Below are 18444 nucleotides of genomic sequence, written 5' to 3'. Positions count from 1 at the left end.
CATGAAACCGCCCATTTAGTTTTCAAGTACAAAGTTAAAATGCCTTTTTAATAATAATATATCAGAGTAAAATAATAGTCTCTTTTAAACTCCACTACAAGAAAACAAAACAAACAGTCATTGTCCAGACAGCAGACTTAATTTAACAATATATATTTTTAATAAAATGTTTTAGCACCTTGTTGAGTCACCTCCTCCCTCTGCGTATTCTAAGAAATTTCGGCATTTTGGTTGGTTGGTGAATTCTAGAGCTGTGCAGCCGAATCGGTCTGGGAAGTGAAATGGGACTACGGGGCGAGGCTTTCGATCCCTGCTCAGCTCCTCAGGCGCCGGGCTGGAGGCCGGCCAGACTGGGGTCGGGGAAAGCCGCTCTCCCACGGCCCTCGGGCAGAGCAGAACGGGGGAGTTTTCCAGTTACCAGAGTTCCAGGAGCCCGTGGGCCTCCATTCGGGCAGAGTCACGACGAGCAAAGGGCCCTTCCGTCCTTGTCCTCACTCCTGGTTTCTCCCACCCCCAAAACTCGACTGCCCAGGGTCTGTGGTGAGCCAGAGGTCACCAAGCAAAGGCCCGTCTCAGCCAGGTCTCTGAGGACACCCAGGGACAAGAGGGGCTGCCCTTGCCTCCCAAAGACCCCCAGGCTTCCTTTACCAAAACGTAAAGATTCGAGAGCTTCTGTGAGAACCGTGCAGTCTATCTTTTCCATTAATCTCTCCTCTTTCCTCCCAGGTCCTGCACACATTTGGAGTTAACCCCTGCCTCGGCAGGGAAAGGCCGGCAGGGCCATGCTAGCTCCAGGCCAGTCCTCGGCAACGCCCCCCCCCCCGCCCCCACCCCCAAGCCTGTGCTGGAGGAAAGCCTTTCCTGCCAAGGACAACTCCAGTGTCACCTCTAATCGCAAGCACTGGGAGCGAGCGGAGAGACAAATTCCGATTCCTCACCTCCTGGGATCAAGATGGGGCCTGGCTAGAAATGCTGTTCTCGCCAGAATCTTGGGTCTGCTGTTTCTCTGACCAAAGGAAACTGCCAGCTCTCTCAGATCACAGTGCCAGGCAGGTCCCACAGCCCTAACCCCACAGAGGGGGATCCTGCAAGTTTCCTAAAAATGACTCCTCTGAAAGACCCCAGTGCCACAGCAACTCTGGCCAAGCAGAACAGCGACAGGAATTCGAAACCTCCTCCAAGATCTGCTTTACCTACACTTAGATCACCAAACGCGGGAAGACTACTGATTGCGGGTTTTCCTGGAGAACATTTCCCAGACGGCTCCACTGAAACCTTCCTTCCCTTGCTCCTGCTACAGACCTTCCTGAGCCGGACATGGCGGGTATTCCCATGTAGGCTCTCCCAGAGCTGCCAGCAAGGAGGGACGGAGGGGGAGCCGGGCCTCAATAGCCCAGTTCAAGGCCCAGCAGCCTTCCCTGCTGTCCCAATCCACACCCTAGCGACTCACCAAGACTCCCAGGGGCATCTCCACCAGCCAACCACTCCCAGGCCTGTCTCAAAAGCTAAGAGGTCCTGGATGCTCTTTGGGGAAGTTTGCTTTCTAGAAGAATGTTCAGTAGCAGGAAAGTTCTGGGGTCTAGAGAGAAAAACAGATAGTAATGCACTCATGTCGTCATGTACTGACCGCGAGACCCCTCTCCCCCCTGGTCCTCACCTGCTGCTTCCTCAGCCTACTGTTCTCTAGTCAGCCCACAGGGAAGGGGCTTAGCACCAGCCAGCTTGAGGCCCACAGGGCTCAGCAGCCGCCTGCTGGAGACTCACCTCCTCCTGAGACAGGCGACCAAGGGCTCTGTGACCCTGGCACAGGCCCCCCGACTACCTCCCCCGGACAAAAGCCACCAATCTCTTTGGCACCACCTTCTACTTGGCACCTGCAACAAACGGGGAGGCATCCTCCTCAGTCCCTAGAAGCCCTGGTTTCCAGGGGTACATTTCGTTACAAAGAAGATCCCAATGGGGACATATTCCAGAATTTTCCCTAGGCCCTCCTGGTTTCTCCGCTCCGTGCCTCTACCCTCGGCTTCGCCCACAGCAAGCGTTAACGATCCCCACCTTAATCCTCGCACGACCCCGCCTCAGCCAAAGCACAGCCCTCCTTTAGAAAGCGACCAGATACATGTCCCCAGAAGCGCCCCTGCTGGGGCTGGAAGTAGACTGAGAGCATCTGGCATGGCCAAGTTGGCACATCCCCAAGGTCCCCTACACCCTCTCAAATTCTACTGTGGGACCAAGCCCACGGCTTGGGCTGGAAGAAAAGCTGGTGATTGTGAACTGTCATCTGGCCCGTTCCGGGGCCTAGTCAGGTTGCTAGACCAGGAGGAACAAGTGCTCTTAGGTTATCACCCACAAAAGCCAGGCCTCCTCCGAGCAAGCTGGCTGGCCCACACTAAGCCCTCAGGCTTTGCCACATCCATGGCTGCCAAGTTTCTATCCCCACACCGACCCCCTGGGTGGAGCTTGGGCCATCGGGAAAGGCAAACCCCTTCGCGTAAGCAGTGGATGAAAAGCCTAGGAGGGCCGAGAGAGCCAGTAAGTCTGTTTGCAGAAGAAAGGCCCGGAAGAGACGGTCCTGACGCTGGGGACTGCGAAGACCTTAGTGTTGGCCAGTGGGGGAGGGAGCACCTTGGACTGCCTGAGGCAGCCCTCCTCCCCACAGCCTTCCTGGAGTGGTGCTGGTGAACTCCAGGCCAGGAGGATGGAGCCCGGCTGGAGGAAGGGACGGGCAAGCACCACGATTTAGTACAGGGATTCCAACGAGGGAGGGGCGGACGGATCCCCCCTCCTAGCTGCTCCAGCCCCAGGGGGGCCCACCATCGCCACCTGCCACCGTGTCACAGAGCCGGCAGGAAGCAACTGGCTGTGATTTTAAAAACCAATCTGACAAGGAAATAGTAGCTTGAGGCCCAGGACCAAGCACCTCTAAAAGGAACAGGAGACCACGGCCACCAGCTGTGCGCGGACTCCTGAGCAACGAGCAAGGGATTCAAAGCCTTGGTTTAGTTTTGTCACCAATTATTAATTTGCTTTATTCAAATGATGAGTTTCACTGTCCCATTTTTTTTTTTTTTCCAATGGAAGCCCCCTTGGCCGAGACAGACCTGGATGTCAATTTTATTTTGGTTGGGGGAGAATAGGTAGGGGGAGTCGAGGGCTGACTTTACTGGTGCCTAGAGTTGCAGGTCAGTATCACAGGTTGCTAACAGAAGAATCTTTTGACATCACCAGGGGCAAAAGAGATAGAACGCTACCTGCTAGAGGAGAGCACCTGCGAAAATAAAACCTCCTCCTTTTCCTGCCTTCAGCACCTAGCAACTTCTGGGATTGACAGTCTACCTGCAATCAGGGCAACAGAGGTAAAGAGCTGCAGGGCCGACGCCACGAAGTCCTGAATCCTGGGGAGAAGGGCGCTGGGAGCCCCCTGGCTGTGTGTGTGTGTGTGTGTGTGTGTGTGTGTGTGTGCGCACGCATGCGCGCGTGCACGCGTCCATTCTGCATTGGTAGAATTCTGTTCCTGTGTATGCGTGTGGGATTGATTGATTGGCGTGGGGCTTGTCTGCAGTGGGACCCGAGGCTCAGCATCCTGAGCCCCCCTGCCCCGCTCCCCACTACATAATATTTCTTATACGTGACCCTATCTATGTATTTATATAGCGCCTATCACCGTAGGCCCTATCTTTCTAGGGATGCGAACTCGGGACCATGTGCTTGACAGCACACCTCCCAGCCCTGCCAGTCCCAGGAGGTGCCATCCCCCCTCCCATTATAAAATATATATCTCTATATGCCACATATCTACACCCCATCTATCCAGGCAAGCATCTGCCCATTGGGCCCTCACCCTGGAGCCACCAATGCTGTCCCTGCCTACCGCCAACGCCAGGCTGCCCGCCTCGGTAGGAGGTGTCAGTGCACTCGGGGGCTCCAGGTGCTGCTGGCTCCAACGAAGAGCACAGCTATCATCAGACCAAGTACTAGAAAAGAAATACACACCACTCCAATCATACACACGAGGAGAGAGATGGCCCGGTCCTCCCTCCAGCCCTGACACCCGGGACTCGAGAGGAGGGGAGTAGAAGAGAAGAGGGACGCGCCCGGAAGGCCGGCCTCGGGGACTCCTCTGGCCGCCTGGCTGTCGCTGCGCCCGGTGGCCCACCTGGCCCGAGGGGTGGGGAGCCAGGGCACCAGGGCCACCACTAACTTAGAAGCACCCTGCTCCCCGCACCTTGGTTTGAAACCGAAAGGGAGGGGGGTTGGGTTTTTGTTTTCTTAAAGAAAATCTGAAAACAAACATAATTATAACCAGAACCATAATAATAATTATAACAAAAGGTGTCATCAGCCTCCCAGTATAAAACTGCAGCCTTTGGAGATGACCAAAAACATCACATTCCAGGGGCCAGAAGCCGCCTTGTGCACAGAGGGTGGATGGTGAGGGCCTCATAAAAGAACACACAAAAGGCGACTTAGACAGGAAAGCACCAGTACGTTTTGTATGTTTTTTTATTTGCTCCAGGTGGGGTTTTGACTGTCACTTTCCCACACTCTGGATTATTTCTGATCCCACCACAAGGAGCCCTCGAATCGGCTAATGTGAGAAATTGGGAATGAAGACCCCTTATCCTGCCATCTTGCCGAGGGAGTCTCCTTTTTGAAAAAAAATCAAAAGGTTATTGCGTGAGCCTGGATGAATCCCACTCTTAGCTTTCCACGGTCCGACCACCTCCTCTCACCCCCTTTTTGGCAGGGAGGAGCGGGAGAACACGGTTCCCAAATTCTCCTCCTTCACCTTGTGAAAATACCAAGGGGAAAGCCCGCCATGGTTAACGATTCACCTTCAAGCTGCCTCCCTCCTCCATCCTCGGTTAAAACCCTTTGCACATAAGGCAATGTGGAAGCTGATGTTTTTACTCATCTCGCTGTTTTAAAGCACCATTATGAAGTCAGGTTGTACAGTAGTTAACAGTACCTTTTATATATATATCTCATATCTATCATATATATATAAACTGTAAACAAGAGGTAACAGCGGCTTCTAGAAACTGATTTTCTTCAAGGTTTCCTGTGTGGTAGGCACCTGAAATACTGTATAAAAGGGTCTTGTGTGTTCTGTCTCCCTGCTGCTAGTTGGGTTCTGTTTTGCATGACCAGGAATGGTGCTGGCAAGACAGCTCAGTGGCTGGGAGGGAATTCTGCCGCTGAGTGTCACTGTTTTCTGTCCCCTGCTTGTGCTCCTATCTGATCAGGCTAGAGACAACAACAAAAAAAGATATATAGTAAAAAAAAAAAAAAAAAAAAAAAAAAAAAAAAAAAATCCAATATATAGATTTCTATAGAATTTCCTTTCTTCCTTCTCTCCCATCCTTCCTCTGCAAGGTATCGTTACTATGTCTTGTTACTGATTTTTGCTGCAATAAACCTTCTTGTTTCAGTCACAGCAAGAAACAAAAACCCAAACAAACAGAAAACCCCTCTGAAAAGAGTAGAAAACAAAAGGTTTGACCAAAAAAAAAAAGGGGGGGGAGGGGAGCTTGGTTTTGTTTTTAAATAGGACTGAAGATTAACATTGAAAAATCAGGAGATGATGTCCAACCCTTTTTGCAAAAGGCAAAGCCCTCCGGTATTTCCACCTCTGTGGTTTTTGTTTTAAATTCCTTTTTCTCTTCTGGGTGCTGATACTTCTCTCCATCCTCATGTTGTTGGTGTTTTGTTGTGTTTTGTTTTTTGTTTGTTTGTTTAACTTTGTGTCACTACCTCGGTTTGCCCTCATGTCCCTTACACACAAGCAAAATATTCCTTCAGCGGAGCGAAGAGGTGGCGGATGACGGGCACACTCCATGACCGGCCCAGCAGTCTCTGCCTCGCCAAGCGGCTCATGTTGGAGACGTCGGTATAGTGGACAGGGAAGCCAAACACCCTAGAGACACAAGGCAGAAAGGGCAGGGGTCAATGTGGGCGTGGGCGAGTCTGCCACATCTTCTGCCCTTCTTCACCAAGCACGACTCAGGCACCCAGCCACTTTCTGTGGACCTGAAGGAAAGTAAGATAATCGCTGTCCGGGAGGCGCCTCCCAGTACAAACAAAGTTAGCATTTGTGAAAAACACCTCCGCCTGAGAAGATGGAGACACAGGCACGGCGGGTATGGAAGTCTATATACTTAAATGCACATCCCTAGGGCACGCCTGGGCGGCTCAGTCAGTTAAGCATCCGATTTCGGCTCAGGTCGCGATCGCACAGCCTGTGAGTTCGAGCCCCGTGTCGGGCTCTGTGCTGACAGCTCAGAGCCTGGATCCTGCTTCGGATTCTGTGTCTCCCTCTATCTCTGCCCTTCCCCCATGCACGTGTGCGCTCTCTCTCTCTCTCTCTCTCTCTCTCTCTCTCTCTCTCTCAAAAATAATAAAAAATAAACATTTAGATAGATAAATACACCCCCGCCCCCTCCACCTCTGGTATCTTCTCCACAAGAGCAGACTCAACAAAGGAGTTGGACTCTTGCCTGAGTTCAGAAGCTTCAAGTTTCTGTTTGTTCTGTTCATTTGCGTAAATGGTCTCTTTGGCTAAGCTGCAGTTACACTGACACTGAAGAGGTAATCTAGCCCCAGAGTCTGGTTTGCACCAAATCAGAGTGCTGAGGCCGCGAGGCCTACCTTGGTCCCGCACTGCCCCGGTGTGCAAAGTACCTACAACGAGCAGCACAAGTGGAGGAAGATCCCGTGGTTTAGCAGCTTGAGCAAGGACCTCTGGGAGCGAGCCAAGGCACCACGAACCGATTCCTAGACCCCTCTTACCCTGTGTGACCAACCTCACGATGCACAGGAGTCCTCCCCAGGAACCTGCCCTGTCAGGAAACACTTGGGAGGACCCACCGCTCACAGGGTACCTGTGGAAGGTACGAGCCTGGCCGGAGGAGGCAGCGATCCCTCCTCCCTCACAGACAGCCACCGCTTCACCCCACACACCCCACGACGCCAGCACCCGGCCTCGGTACTACCTTTCCATTTCAGTGCACCATAAGATGTCCTCTTTCTCGTTCATGAAGACGGGGAAATGCTGGTCTTTGCCCTGCTTTATGGAGTTCGACCTAGTAGTAATGGTCCTCACTTTGCTGAACTAGAAACAAGGAGAGGAAAAGAATGAGCACTCATCTGCCGGCTGTGTGTCTAACACACGTGCCAGGCCCTTGCCGGGACAGGCAAGTCTGACACTGACAAGTCAGGCCTGGTCCGTTCCGGTGGCCGGGGTGAGGCTCCGGCGTGAGCCTCTGCAGATCCCACCGCCCTGCTCTTCATCCCACTTTGAGGTCACCCGGCCATCCTTAGTCCAGTCCCGCTGGCCAAGGACTTGAGAAGTAGCAGCTCGAGCCCAGGACTGAACTTCCTAAGTCTTCTGAGAACTGGTTCTTGCACACGTGAAGTAACTTGCAGGCAAAAGGAAGCCAAACGACTCGGGAGCTCGGACACCTCTGGGGTCCCTGCAGAGTGTTGGCGAATGTCGGTGCCTGCTCTCGTGGGCCCTGACGCCTAGTACACTCACTCCAGGAGATTTCTCCAGAGAGAGATGCGGCTTCCACATCACAGGAGAGATGTGCGGTCCCGAAGGCTCGTGCAACAGGCCCTGGCCAAAACGCTTAAAAGCCTGAGCGGATCCAGGGACTGTGGCAAAGACGTCTTATCGAGTGTCTGCTTCCCACAGGACCAGCAGGCGATGCTCAACGGATGCGCCGGAGACTAGGAAGGACTTCTGATCTCTCTCCTTGCCCTCCAAGCTGTCCCCCGGGCCCGCCCCTCTGGCCGACTGGCTGCATGACCCCGTGTCACCTCCCAAAGTGCATTCTCCACACTAGCTGTGGACACGGCCCCAGAGGCCACTCCGGCTCACCCCGCCCTTTCTGCCCTTCTCCCTGCCCCCCCCAGCAGACGGCTTTGGTGCCAGGGGGCTAACCTTGGCTATTCTGCCGTGCTCGAGACACTCCTGCAGCTCCAGCTTATCATTCACAGTGGATGCCAACGGCCTAGGAGGCAGAAAGAGAAGGTAACGCCAGAGACCAGGAGAGCATCGGGGATGCGCCTGGCGGCCATGATTCACACGGAGGAGGAAAAGAGGGCTGATGTCACCCACACACGTGTGACCCCCTTCAAACGCCCCCCAAACACAGGCACACACACTGCAGCCATCCAAGGACAGTGCAGCAAGTATTAATCCTTGAAGGGAAGTTCCACAGTGGTCTCAATCCACGAATAAGCAGGTAACACCTGCCCCAAAGAAGGAAAACCCAATCGCTCTTGTTAGCTATCTTTAAATATACTGAGCTTTCAAAGTATCTGTCAGGCTTTGGGGGTGACCAAAGGTTCTGTATCTTGACTATGGTGACAGTTTCCATGGGTGTATATGCTGGATAAAATTCATCGAAGTGTGCACCTTAAATGTATAGTTAAAAAGGCCTACATTCTCGCACAGTCCCCAGAAGACTAAAATTCCGTGACATTCAATGTGTCACTTCTCACAGGGCAGAGCAGATCACTGAACATCACCTTCGGCGCTGACCTTTTCTGACCTTTCAGAATACTTAGTGAAGGTTTCCCATGGCAGTCCACCACCTCAGCGTGGGACCCACAGGGACCCACGGCCTGAGTGGGCGCCTCCAGCCTCTGCCCTGTTCACGCACACACTCCCTCTACTTGGTCCCTTGTGGTACCTCTGGTCCTCCTCGAAGGTCAGAGTTCTAGAATTTTAGAGTCGGAAGAAGCAAGTGAGAATAATCCCACAGGACCAAGATCCGTGAAGAGACACTGAGTTCGTGGCTCCGTGAAACACCGGATTGCGTAATCCAGTCTGCCCTTCCAGTACACATACGTCTTGGGAGCTTAGGAGGGCACTGAAACAGTTTTCAGGCCAGCTATCCTCCTGACCCATCCCCTTCCCATCAATAAGCCCTCACAAAAGACAGCAAGCAGTTTTGCTACATGGGTAGGAGGCTAGGGATGTTCCTACAACTTCACGCTAATGGCTGAGAGGAAGAGGAGAAGACTGAGGCCAGGTTAGACGATGTTTCTGATTTATAGATATAGCAAGGTATATAATCCACTCTTAGAACATTCTGGAAAAGAAAAAAAGAACATCCTGGAAAATATTTCCCTACATAACAGATATCTGGATTGGGTGGATCTCACTCTGCTCTTAAACAGACTCTCAGTCAGAATTCCTTTCTCCTCATAGGCCTTTTTAGAATGCATTTATTCCACTGAAGAAATGAAGTTGCCTGCATGAACATCTGGACATTAAAATCTCTACCTGTGTAACCTAAACAAAGAACATCCTTCCAACAAAGGACCTGAAGCTAACAAAGTGTGGGGATGACAAGCGAAGCTGGACCCTCTAAGCTGCCCAGTGTTGCTTCGAGGGTCCCTCTCCTGGAGCAGATGTGGCCCAGGTGTGGGCACCACTCCTTCCCATCCCACATCCACCCTCCGTGGCTTCACCTAGGAGACTAAGGACAAGCGCAGTCTGGATCCATCACCGACGTGGGAGCGCAAACTATGTCACTCAGCAGCACAGGGATTCTCCTTTTGTGTAAAGGGTGCCCTTTCAAAGGTCCTATTTCGGCCATTAGTTTCTGATTTCTCAGGCAAGTATTTTCTATGCCCTGACTCGCCTTCTCCCTCAAGCAGAAGGAAACAGAGAAAAACACGGCAGAGCGGCAAGCTGGTCAGCAGGGGTGGCTGCCCAAGAGGGCCCCTCAGTGACCTCCTCCTCCTTGGCCTGAGCTGCCTGCAGACACCGACCCGCAGCCACCCCAGACCCGGGCTCTCTCACCAACCTGTTCATACCAGGAAGGTTCCCCCAGAAGTAGCGGGCCCTGTGTGCAGCTGACACTTCTTTGGCATCAATCATCACAGGGTTGGACTACAAAACAGGAGAAAGATTAAAGATGAGCAACAGAGGAAAATCAGAGTGCGCCAGGAAATTTTGCTAGTTTTAGAGCCTTACAGCCTCAAAGCCGCTTACTCCTCTCTCAGGAAGCCACACAGTGGAACAGCCTGAAGCCTCTAGGAAAAGCCAGAATGGAACCCAGCCACATTCCACATGCTCTCATTAGAACATTCTAGACCACTGCAGTCCAACTGAACACCCTGTGATGACGGAAATGTTTTCTGTCTGCCCTGTTCAATGGAGTAGCTGCAGGTGGCTAACGAGTACTTGAAATGAGGTTAGAGCGACTGAGGAATTTTAATGTCAATTTAAATACCACGCGTGGCTGATGGCTACCCTATTGGACTACATACCTCTAGCTCACCCAGAGGCTCTGAGTAAGAGAGTTCCAATGAGTGTGGATGTGTTCACTGTGTGTCCAGATTATGAGCCAAACAGACGCTTGCGCTTAACGTAAGAACACCGAGCGGGAGCATGGGCTCGAGCTCCCAGACTGCCCACCCCAAGAATGCCTCTGGCCACAGAGATCCTGAGTGCACGGCTCCAGCCGGCTCAGAGCTGAGCTGGGACCCACGGTAAGCCATGTTTTTTCCTTCTCAGATGCCACAGAGCATCTGTCGTGGTGCCAGGGAGTGAGGGCAAGCCATTCTGGTTGGGGAAAATTGATCTGGCCATCTCAAAGGTTCCCCCAGTGAAGCACCACACAGAACCCCAACTCTAGGAGTCTGGCACCCCACCTGACTTAGGAACAGTCCTTCAAGCCCTGAGGCCCACACCCACACACTACCTCTTAGAGTGAGACCACAGGTTCTTTCCAGGGTCGGCTTCTAGCAATGTTTCCTCCCTAAATGGGAAGCCCTGAGCTTCCCAAACAGGCCCCTTGCAAAGCAGAAGTCACCAGTCCCCAGCTCCACAATGCAGATGAGACAGGGATAAAGCAGCAGTCCAAGGTAGAAGCCATTAGTGAGCTGGCCAAACCAAGGTTGCTGGCTATACCTCGAGAAATCGCGAGATGTCCCTCTTGTCACTAACGCCCATGGCCACCACATTCTCAAAGAGCCAGAAGAAGGGGCGATCATCTCCCTCCTTGGGCCGCGCATCATGCAGGAGGCGGTAGAACTCAAAGAAGAGCCGGCCAGTGCCCTCTGAGAGGTCGGAAGAGAAAGCCATCAGCTGGGGCTGTCTGCATGAGACAGTGGTGTGGCTCGGGCACAGGGAGGGCAAGGGAGGACAGGGTCATTGGGAGTAGCTGTCCCAGGGCAGAAATATCCAAGTAGGAAACCTACGTGCGGAAGCACCAGCTCAGAAGGTGGAGGGGTGAGCACGGCACCTACCGTAGAGTCCTTTACGGGCAGGGTTGACGATGGAGAGATCATTGCAAGGACTGCCCCCAATCACCAGATCGAACGGGCCCCATTCCTGGATCTGGGAGGATAAAGGTAATGTGATGGCCTGATGTCCGGGGACAGAGGCAGAAAGGAAGAAATTATCTGTGAATTTGGCAAAAAAGTACTTTGGCATGGGAGAGAGGAGACCCAGCTGCTTGGTATGCTCACTACATACGTTCGTATCTAATACCACATATATGCCCCCCTCCCCCAAACACACACACACCGCCCCATGGGCACTGAGGCTCTCTGAGCTCAGTTTCCTAAACAAAGGGATTCAACCGGATAATCTCTGAGGCCAGCAGGGAAACAGCGTGCTCCTGACAGGAAAAGCAGCCACTTAGAGGGAAGGCAGTCCAGGCTGGGCAGCTGCATCTCAGGGTACTTTGTGCTCTGCACATTTTGGACATGGTATCTGGGCCATCTGAACACCCTCCAAATGCCCTTGGGGATCCCCGAGGGCCTGCACTTTCAGGGGTAGAGCTAGATAACTGGAAAGACAAAGGGTCACTTGGGCAAGACGCTGCCAGAGCCCCCCAGAAATGGAGGCTGGTAAAGCTGTTGCCAAAAGTATTAGAAAAACGGGAACCAAGGCGCTCTAGTAAAAAGGCCCTGAAGCTAGCTGGGGGCTGCCCATCTTCCTCTGCAGACAGGAGGAAAACGGAAGAGGAGAAGAGGCTGGGGAAAAGGACAAAGGAAAAGAGCAAATGAACAGAATGCAAGGGGGCGCTGCCGCCGCCGCCCCCCCCCCCCCCCCCCCTGCCGGGAGCAAAGCGCAAGGGACGCAGAGAAGGCGGGACGGGTCCCACTGCGCTGACATACATGCTTCTGTGTGACGCTGCGGACGTCCCCGACGTACATGATCTTCCCCTGGTGCCGCACCATGCCCACTGTGATGGAGTCCTCACACACCTCGGAAGCGATGTAGCGGTCCACCTGAATGCCCAAGTCCTTCAGCACCAGAAGCCCTGTGCCAGCCAGCAAAAGGCACGGTCACTGGGTCTCCTTCCCAGCACCCTGGTCTTCTCAGGGGGCTCTCTGGCTGGCTAGACACATGGGTCAGCAACAGGCCTGAACCCTACCCTGCCCGGTAAGCTGCAGGATCCTTCTGGACCTCTGTCATGCCTACTTTGGCATGAGCAAAAAGGCAGTCAAGAGCAGACAACAGATGGTTTTCAGGACCAGAGAGAATAGCAGGTGACTTTTGGGGAGGCCTCTTCTTTGCTGTTTCTACATCCTGCATATACTAGCCTTCCTCACCCCTCACCCATGGCCTCCTGCTGCAACTCTACCCAGCCTCCAAGACTCAACATAAATGCCACCTGCTCTACAAGGATTCGCCAACACCCCCCCACCCCCACCCCGCAGCCCCCTGGAAGCACCTCCCTGCCCCTGGAAGCCCCTAGCACTCTGCGTCTCTCCCCAACTCATTACAACGGTGTGTATTTCTAATTCAGCAGTTAGGTTGCAAATGGTCTTCAGGACAGAGAAGGAGTCTCATTTGTGTTTCCTCCTGAGCGAGCTACACTCACTTTCTTACCACGATCCCTCCACAAATGCCTGCTAATTGAGGGCAAGGAAACAATTAGAACAGACCCTGAGAGCTTCCGGAGAAACAGCATCATCTCCACTGCTCAACAGGCCTCCCCACCAAGGAGCATTTACAGCCTGTTGGGGTGTGACGTGGTTCCAGAAGGCCTCAAGGTTCTGGCCTGGGAAACCAAGGCTGTAAATTAACTTCTCCACGTTTACATAATATCAACGTGGAGCTGAGAACAGCACATAAGCATCTGGCCTGGGATGCTACCCCACCCTGACCCTCTGACAGCCCGTCTCCCTCTGGTCACAAGTTCTGAAGAGGGTTGTTCCTTTCTTAAGAACTGAGAAGCCGGGGCGCCTGGGTGGCTTCGTCAGTTGGGTGTCCGATTTTGGCTCAGGTCACGATCTCACAGTTTGTGGGTTTGAGCCCCGGGTCGGGCTCTGGGCTGACAGCTCAGAGCCTGGAACCTGTTTCAGATTCATGGTCTTCCTCTCTCTCTACCCCTCTCCCACTAGCACTCTGTCTCTCTCTCTCTCTCTCAAAAATAAACATTTAAAAAAAAAAACAAAACTGAAAAGCCCTCAGGGCACCTGGGTGGTTGAGGTCATGATCTCCTGGTTCCTGGGTTGGAGCCCTGCACTAGCATGGTGGAGCTTGCTTGGGATTCTCTCCCTCTCTGTCTGTCCCTCCCCCTCACATGTACTCTCCCTTTCTCAAAAGAAAAAAACGTTAAAAAAATTAAACCTTTAAAAAAAAACAAAAACAAAAACAAAAACGGGAGAAGCCCTCGGCCTAGGGGCTTGGCAGATGGACAGAGGTCAGTGGCACCTCTCAGGAGGGCACTCTGGCAAGGTCAAGAACCGCATGAAAAAAACTTCCCATACGGTGACCCGGCATTCCCTACAAGAGAACAGTCTATGTGTGTATGTGTGTATAAAGATATTGTCAAGGACTACTCGTAACAGAGAAAAAACAGTAAACAACCCAACAGAGATCATCAGTTAACTAAATGATGGTACTTTTACCCAATGGAATCCTATGAAGCATTTTCCAGTAAGGGAGGTCCATGTTAACATGAAAAAGCACTCATAGTATCAAATGAAAAGGCAAGTTACAACACAGTGTGCATTTTACTATCCTTTCGTTTTATTTATCTATCTATGCATGATTATATAAACACACATTCATATACCCGCAGAAAAAAAAATATAAAAGGACAGACACCAAAACACTAATTATGGAATTATGGGTGATTTAAATATTCTTTAGACTCTCTTGTTGATAGTTTTTTTGTTGTTGTTTTTTTGTTTTTTTTTTGTTTTTTTTTTTTTACTGTAAGTTACAGTCATCACACAACAGAACTGCCTGTGTTTTTGTTTTGGTCGCCGAGTCTGTCCTTTGAGGCTTTGTGAAAATCTTCAATGATCTCTGGCTAACGACCACCCTGTCCTCTGCTGCAGTGCCTCCCCCATTGAGAAACATGCTGGTTTACCACTGATTTTGCTTCTCATTGAGCACAGAAGTAGTTTCCTCTCTGAGGTAATATTTTAACAGCTGTCACGTTAACTATCACTCTGTTTTGCCGGAGTTACACACACATGGTCCCTCAGGCACAGCCTCCTCGTCCCGGGACCAGGACGGTGGCACATCTTGGGGTCCGTGCCACACACTCACCTGTAGCAATTCCGTCGAATAGAGACAGCACCCGGATGGGCTTCCTCTTCTCGGCTGGGACAGGTGGGTAAACCTTCGGAGGGTCCTAGGCATGAGCACAACAGGCCAGGTGAATGGCCAGGATTCTGCAGGCCTGCACCCGGGGCTGGCCTCCCCCCAGCCAACTAGGGCTGCCCTGGCTTTCCAAACCCGAACCCCTGCCCAGGCCCCTCGACCACCCAAGCACTCTGGCTCTGGCCGAGCCTGCCCTCTGGTCCGGCAGGGAGGGGGTGGAAAGAGGCGCCCCAGGCCCGGCACTCACAAACTCCTGGTCGTGGTTATTGGCAAAGAACATCTGCAGCCGCGAGGGCCAGTCGTCCCGCCGCCGCAGCAGCCCGTAGGTGCCCTTGTGCCCGCACATGTAGCAGTTCCAGGGGTCCTCCTTGATGGCCGCCTGGGCGGCCCCCGGCCCCACCAACAGATCCACACACTCCACACAAAAGCACCTGGAAGGAAGCCCAGTGGAGCAGGGCTGGAGCACGGCCGGGGCCGGGGCCGGGGCCGAGGCCGGGCAGGGGGGCCGCTTGGCCCCGGACGGAGCTCGGCTGGGGGGCTGCGGGCCAGGCAGGGACCCTCACCTGCAACAGTTGTTGTTCCCACACATGAGCACCTCGCGTCCCCCACAACAGATGGTGCAGTAGGACTGATAGCCGTCGTCGTCGTACTGGTAGGCGCACTCCAGAAAGCAGTTCTAGACAGCAGAGCGGAGGGTCAGAGACCACCAGGCAGCACCCGGGACAGCCACGGCGAAGGTGGGCTTTGAACCCAGGTCTGAGCAGGGGACAGCAGGTCTCCCGACCCACGGCAGTGCGTGGAATCAAGAGGCACGAGAGCAACGCCAGGGAGGGAACCGCATCCCCTTGTCCCTTGCTGCGGTGCTGGACTTTTCTCCTGGGCCCCCAAGGACATCCATCCATCAGCCCGTTCTCCCTCACCCCACACTAGGGACTGTGACATTGTGAGCCCACATCCGGGGAGCAGAATGGGCTTTAGAGGGGGAAGAATCTTTCCGGGGAGGACAAATAAGGGCAAGTAAACGCTCTGAAGGCCCAGGGTCTGTTATCAGGACTCTGCGTCCACAGTGAGCTGTGGGGTCAACGTTGCTGCCACCCCAGGCGACTATAAGCCCAAAGAGTTGAGATGGCACAGAGAGCCAGGGCCCCAGAGTCACTCTCAACCACGTCTCTGCTGGGTGTGCCCCTACCTTACAGTTTTGGCACATTCCTCCAACGAAGAGAGGGTGTTCCAGGGTGACGTTGAGGCTCCCACAAGAGATGCAAATGTCTAGAAAGCAGGGACAGCAGAGAAAGCGGAGTGAACGTCACCAAAGGGCCCCTTCCCACCTTGGGCCAAAGCCCACTCCAGAAAAGCTACAAAAAAAGGGCGTGTTAGAGCCGCAGCCCCAAAAGGAGGCAGACAGGAGTCTGGGAGAGCACCCACGGAACAGGAAGACACCAGGGCCCCACTCTTAAAGCTCATTAGCTCTCAGAGCAGCAACGCCTACTGCCCAGGAAAGGTGTAATTCAAGGACAGAAACCCGCCCAGGAGAAGGCCCTGACCCTGGGTGACTCTGGGGACAGTCCAGTCCCTGGGCTGTCTTTAAGTCTCGTGCTCCTGCCCCATCTTTCCCAGCCCTGAGGGCCCCACGCTGGACAGACTAGGTCAAGGGAAACAGACAGGAGATGCTCCAGTGACCACGGGATGAGAGAAGGTGAGGAAAAGTAAAAGGCCCAAAGGTCACAGGTTTAAGCAAATCCAAGAGGCCACCTCGCTCTGACCCACTGGAGTGTCCCAAACCCTAAGGACCAGCCCAGGTCACTGACAGGAGAGCGTGTGAAGCAGGCTGGGGGTGGGACATACAGGACAGAGGCCTTGACTGGGTACTGACATCCTGTGACGTTCGAACCTTTCTAAATACCTATGCTACTCTGTGCCGGGCACCACACGAGGAGCCAAGCTCTCCTGCCCATGCCGGGAGCCACAGACTATGGACCTCCCAGGGAGTCAGTGCCCACGAGGACTCACCCTCGATGTTCCGGCACTTCTGCCGCACCTCGTACACCAGCCGCTCTGCGGAGGGGAGGAGAGCCCAGCATCAGAGGGGGCCGCAAGGGCCTTGCCCGCGCCTCTGAACGCCAGCCTCGCCACACCACTCTCTCCAGAGCCAGGCCAACTACCTCTTGTGCGTTCGTCAATGATCTCCTTGACCTTGGGCTTCTCAGTTGTGCTCTTTCGGGGCTTTTTGGCTGGTGGGGGTGGTGCATAGGCAGCCGCCTCAGGCTCGACCCACATGTCTGTGTAAACTTCTTTGTAGGGGTTCTTCTCCTCTGGATAAGGAAAGCAGGTGACGAGACTGTGGTTACCACGGACAAGCAGTGCCAGCTCCCTCCCCTCCTCTGTTCTGCCTACAAAGGGGTGCAGCCTGGTCCCCAACTTGTTCTAGCTCCCAGCCCCCCAGTGCCAGCAAGCCAACGGGAGCATCTTATTCTGCGTCCCAGAGCAGCACCGCCCCTACGCTGAACCCAGGGAAAGGGACACACCCCCGGGCCTCTCGACAGAGGCACCTGGTGCCTCTAGGCAGAGCCTTCCCAGCCCTGGCATGGAGCTACCTGGCTGGCAGGGGTCCCAGAAGGCTGGGCTGAGCACCTGCATTTACCTTCGGGTGGCTCCAGGCCCTTGGGGCCGGAGGGCTGGAACCCTCCGAGAGCCCATTCGATCATCTGTTTGTTCTGCACCTCCACGGCCTTGGCAGTGTCGCTCTCATCGCTGTCGTGGCACGCTGGGAACAGCTTCCCCGCACGGCTACTGGCCACCTGGAGGGCAACACTTGTTGGGGAGAGCGTCAGGACAGGCTGGAGGACAGCAAAGGTGGCCTGAGGCAAGAGCTGGGAGAAGGGGCAGGGCAGGACCGCAGGAGAACACTGGAGGAGGGGAGCGCAGAGAGGATTCCCAAGGGCCTTACAGGTGGACCCCCTGCCTGGGCCTAACGTCTGCCCTCCGGCTTCTAGACCAGCTAGGGTCCCTGCTGCCTAAGCCCCCTCTGCCTCGGAGGGGCACTCACCTGCAGGACCTCGTAGATGGCTTTGCGGTACATGGGCTGCTTGTTGTAGGTTGCCTGGTGGAAAGCACTGCAGAACGAGCTCAGGGGCATCAGCTTCTCAACACACACCTGGAGGAACAAGCGACGCCCCCTTGCTCCTCTGGCCACACCCGAGCCCCCACCGCGTGCCCGGCAACAGGCAGGTACTGGGGCGTGAGGACTCGGCCTCTGCCCTTGAGAGGACCAGATGCATCGACAAATGATTACACGATGCTCAAAGGAGGAGTCCAACCCAAGCGTGGGGGAGGACCTGAATGCAAGCAGGAAAGGAGTTCTGGAGAAAGGGTCCCGGGAGGCAAGAGCCTGGCAGGCGCACCAGCTCCCCGAGACCGCTTCTTCCGCCCCAGTTCTGGACCTCGCCCCCAGCCAAAAAGCCTAGATAGCCCCTGGGACCCAGACCCGTCCCTCCCCGAGGCTACCTCCAAACCCCACAACTTACCACCGAGAACTTGCCGTCTCCGAACCACATGACCCAGCGGGTGCCTTCAGCTGCTCGGCTCCGGCCCGTCATCCACCAAGACACAATGCGGCCTGGCCACCAGGAGAAGCCCCGAAGTTTCCCCCACACCAGCTCCCCAATGCCAAAGCCCCGGCCGTCCTGGAGCCCCAAGGAGCAGAAGTCATTACGTGGTGGTCACGAGGCCCTGCCACCCTGATCCCCCCATGGCAACCCCAGCCCTGGGCATCTGAGGGTCAGGACAGCCAGGAGGGAGCTCCATCTGAACGGACCGAGACAGAGCAAGACTGGGGAGACGAAGAGGCCTGGGGTCAG

The 18444-nt window shown here is 54.3% G+C and overlaps 1 protein-coding gene across 1 annotated transcript in view; it reads right to left on the bottom strand.

Moving 5' to 3' along the window:
• Nucleotides 1–3408: 3408 nt before the first annotated feature.
• The window catches only part of DNMT3A (DNA methyltransferase 3 alpha), a 100848-nt gene continuing 85812 nt past the window's right edge, over nucleotides 3409–18444 (bottom strand). Inside the window, exons 8-23 of the mRNA XM_027033331.2 lie at nucleotides 18112–18270; nucleotides 17634–17741; nucleotides 17229–17385; nucleotides 16750–16899; nucleotides 16598–16642; nucleotides 15777–15856; nucleotides 15151–15263; nucleotides 14835–15018; nucleotides 14534–14618; nucleotides 12142–12287; nucleotides 11266–11356; nucleotides 10928–11076; nucleotides 9819–9904; nucleotides 7943–8012; nucleotides 6993–7111; nucleotides 3409–5917 (exon numbers count right to left, since the gene is read on the bottom strand). Of these exons, the coding sequence (XP_026889132.1) occupies nucleotides 5776–5917; nucleotides 6993–7111; nucleotides 7943–8012; nucleotides 9819–9904; nucleotides 10928–11076; nucleotides 11266–11356; nucleotides 12142–12287; nucleotides 14534–14618; nucleotides 14835–15018; nucleotides 15151–15263; nucleotides 15777–15856; nucleotides 16598–16642; nucleotides 16750–16899; nucleotides 17229–17385; nucleotides 17634–17741; nucleotides 18112–18270 (1884 nt within the window). The 3' untranslated portion in view covers nucleotides 3409–5775. The remainder of the gene's footprint in view (nucleotides 5918–6992; nucleotides 7112–7942; nucleotides 8013–9818; nucleotides 9905–10927; nucleotides 11077–11265; nucleotides 11357–12141; nucleotides 12288–14533; nucleotides 14619–14834; nucleotides 15019–15150; nucleotides 15264–15776; nucleotides 15857–16597; nucleotides 16643–16749; nucleotides 16900–17228; nucleotides 17386–17633; nucleotides 17742–18111; nucleotides 18271–18444) is intronic.

The sequence above is a fragment of the Acinonyx jubatus genome, chromosome A3, assembly GCF_027475565.1.
Source record: "Acinonyx jubatus isolate Ajub_Pintada_27869175 chromosome A3, VMU_Ajub_asm_v1.0, whole genome shotgun sequence".
Classification (NCBI taxonomy): Eukaryota; Metazoa; Chordata; class Mammalia; order Carnivora; family Felidae; genus Acinonyx; species Acinonyx jubatus.
This window is presented reverse-complemented; position numbering and strand designations above follow the sequence as displayed.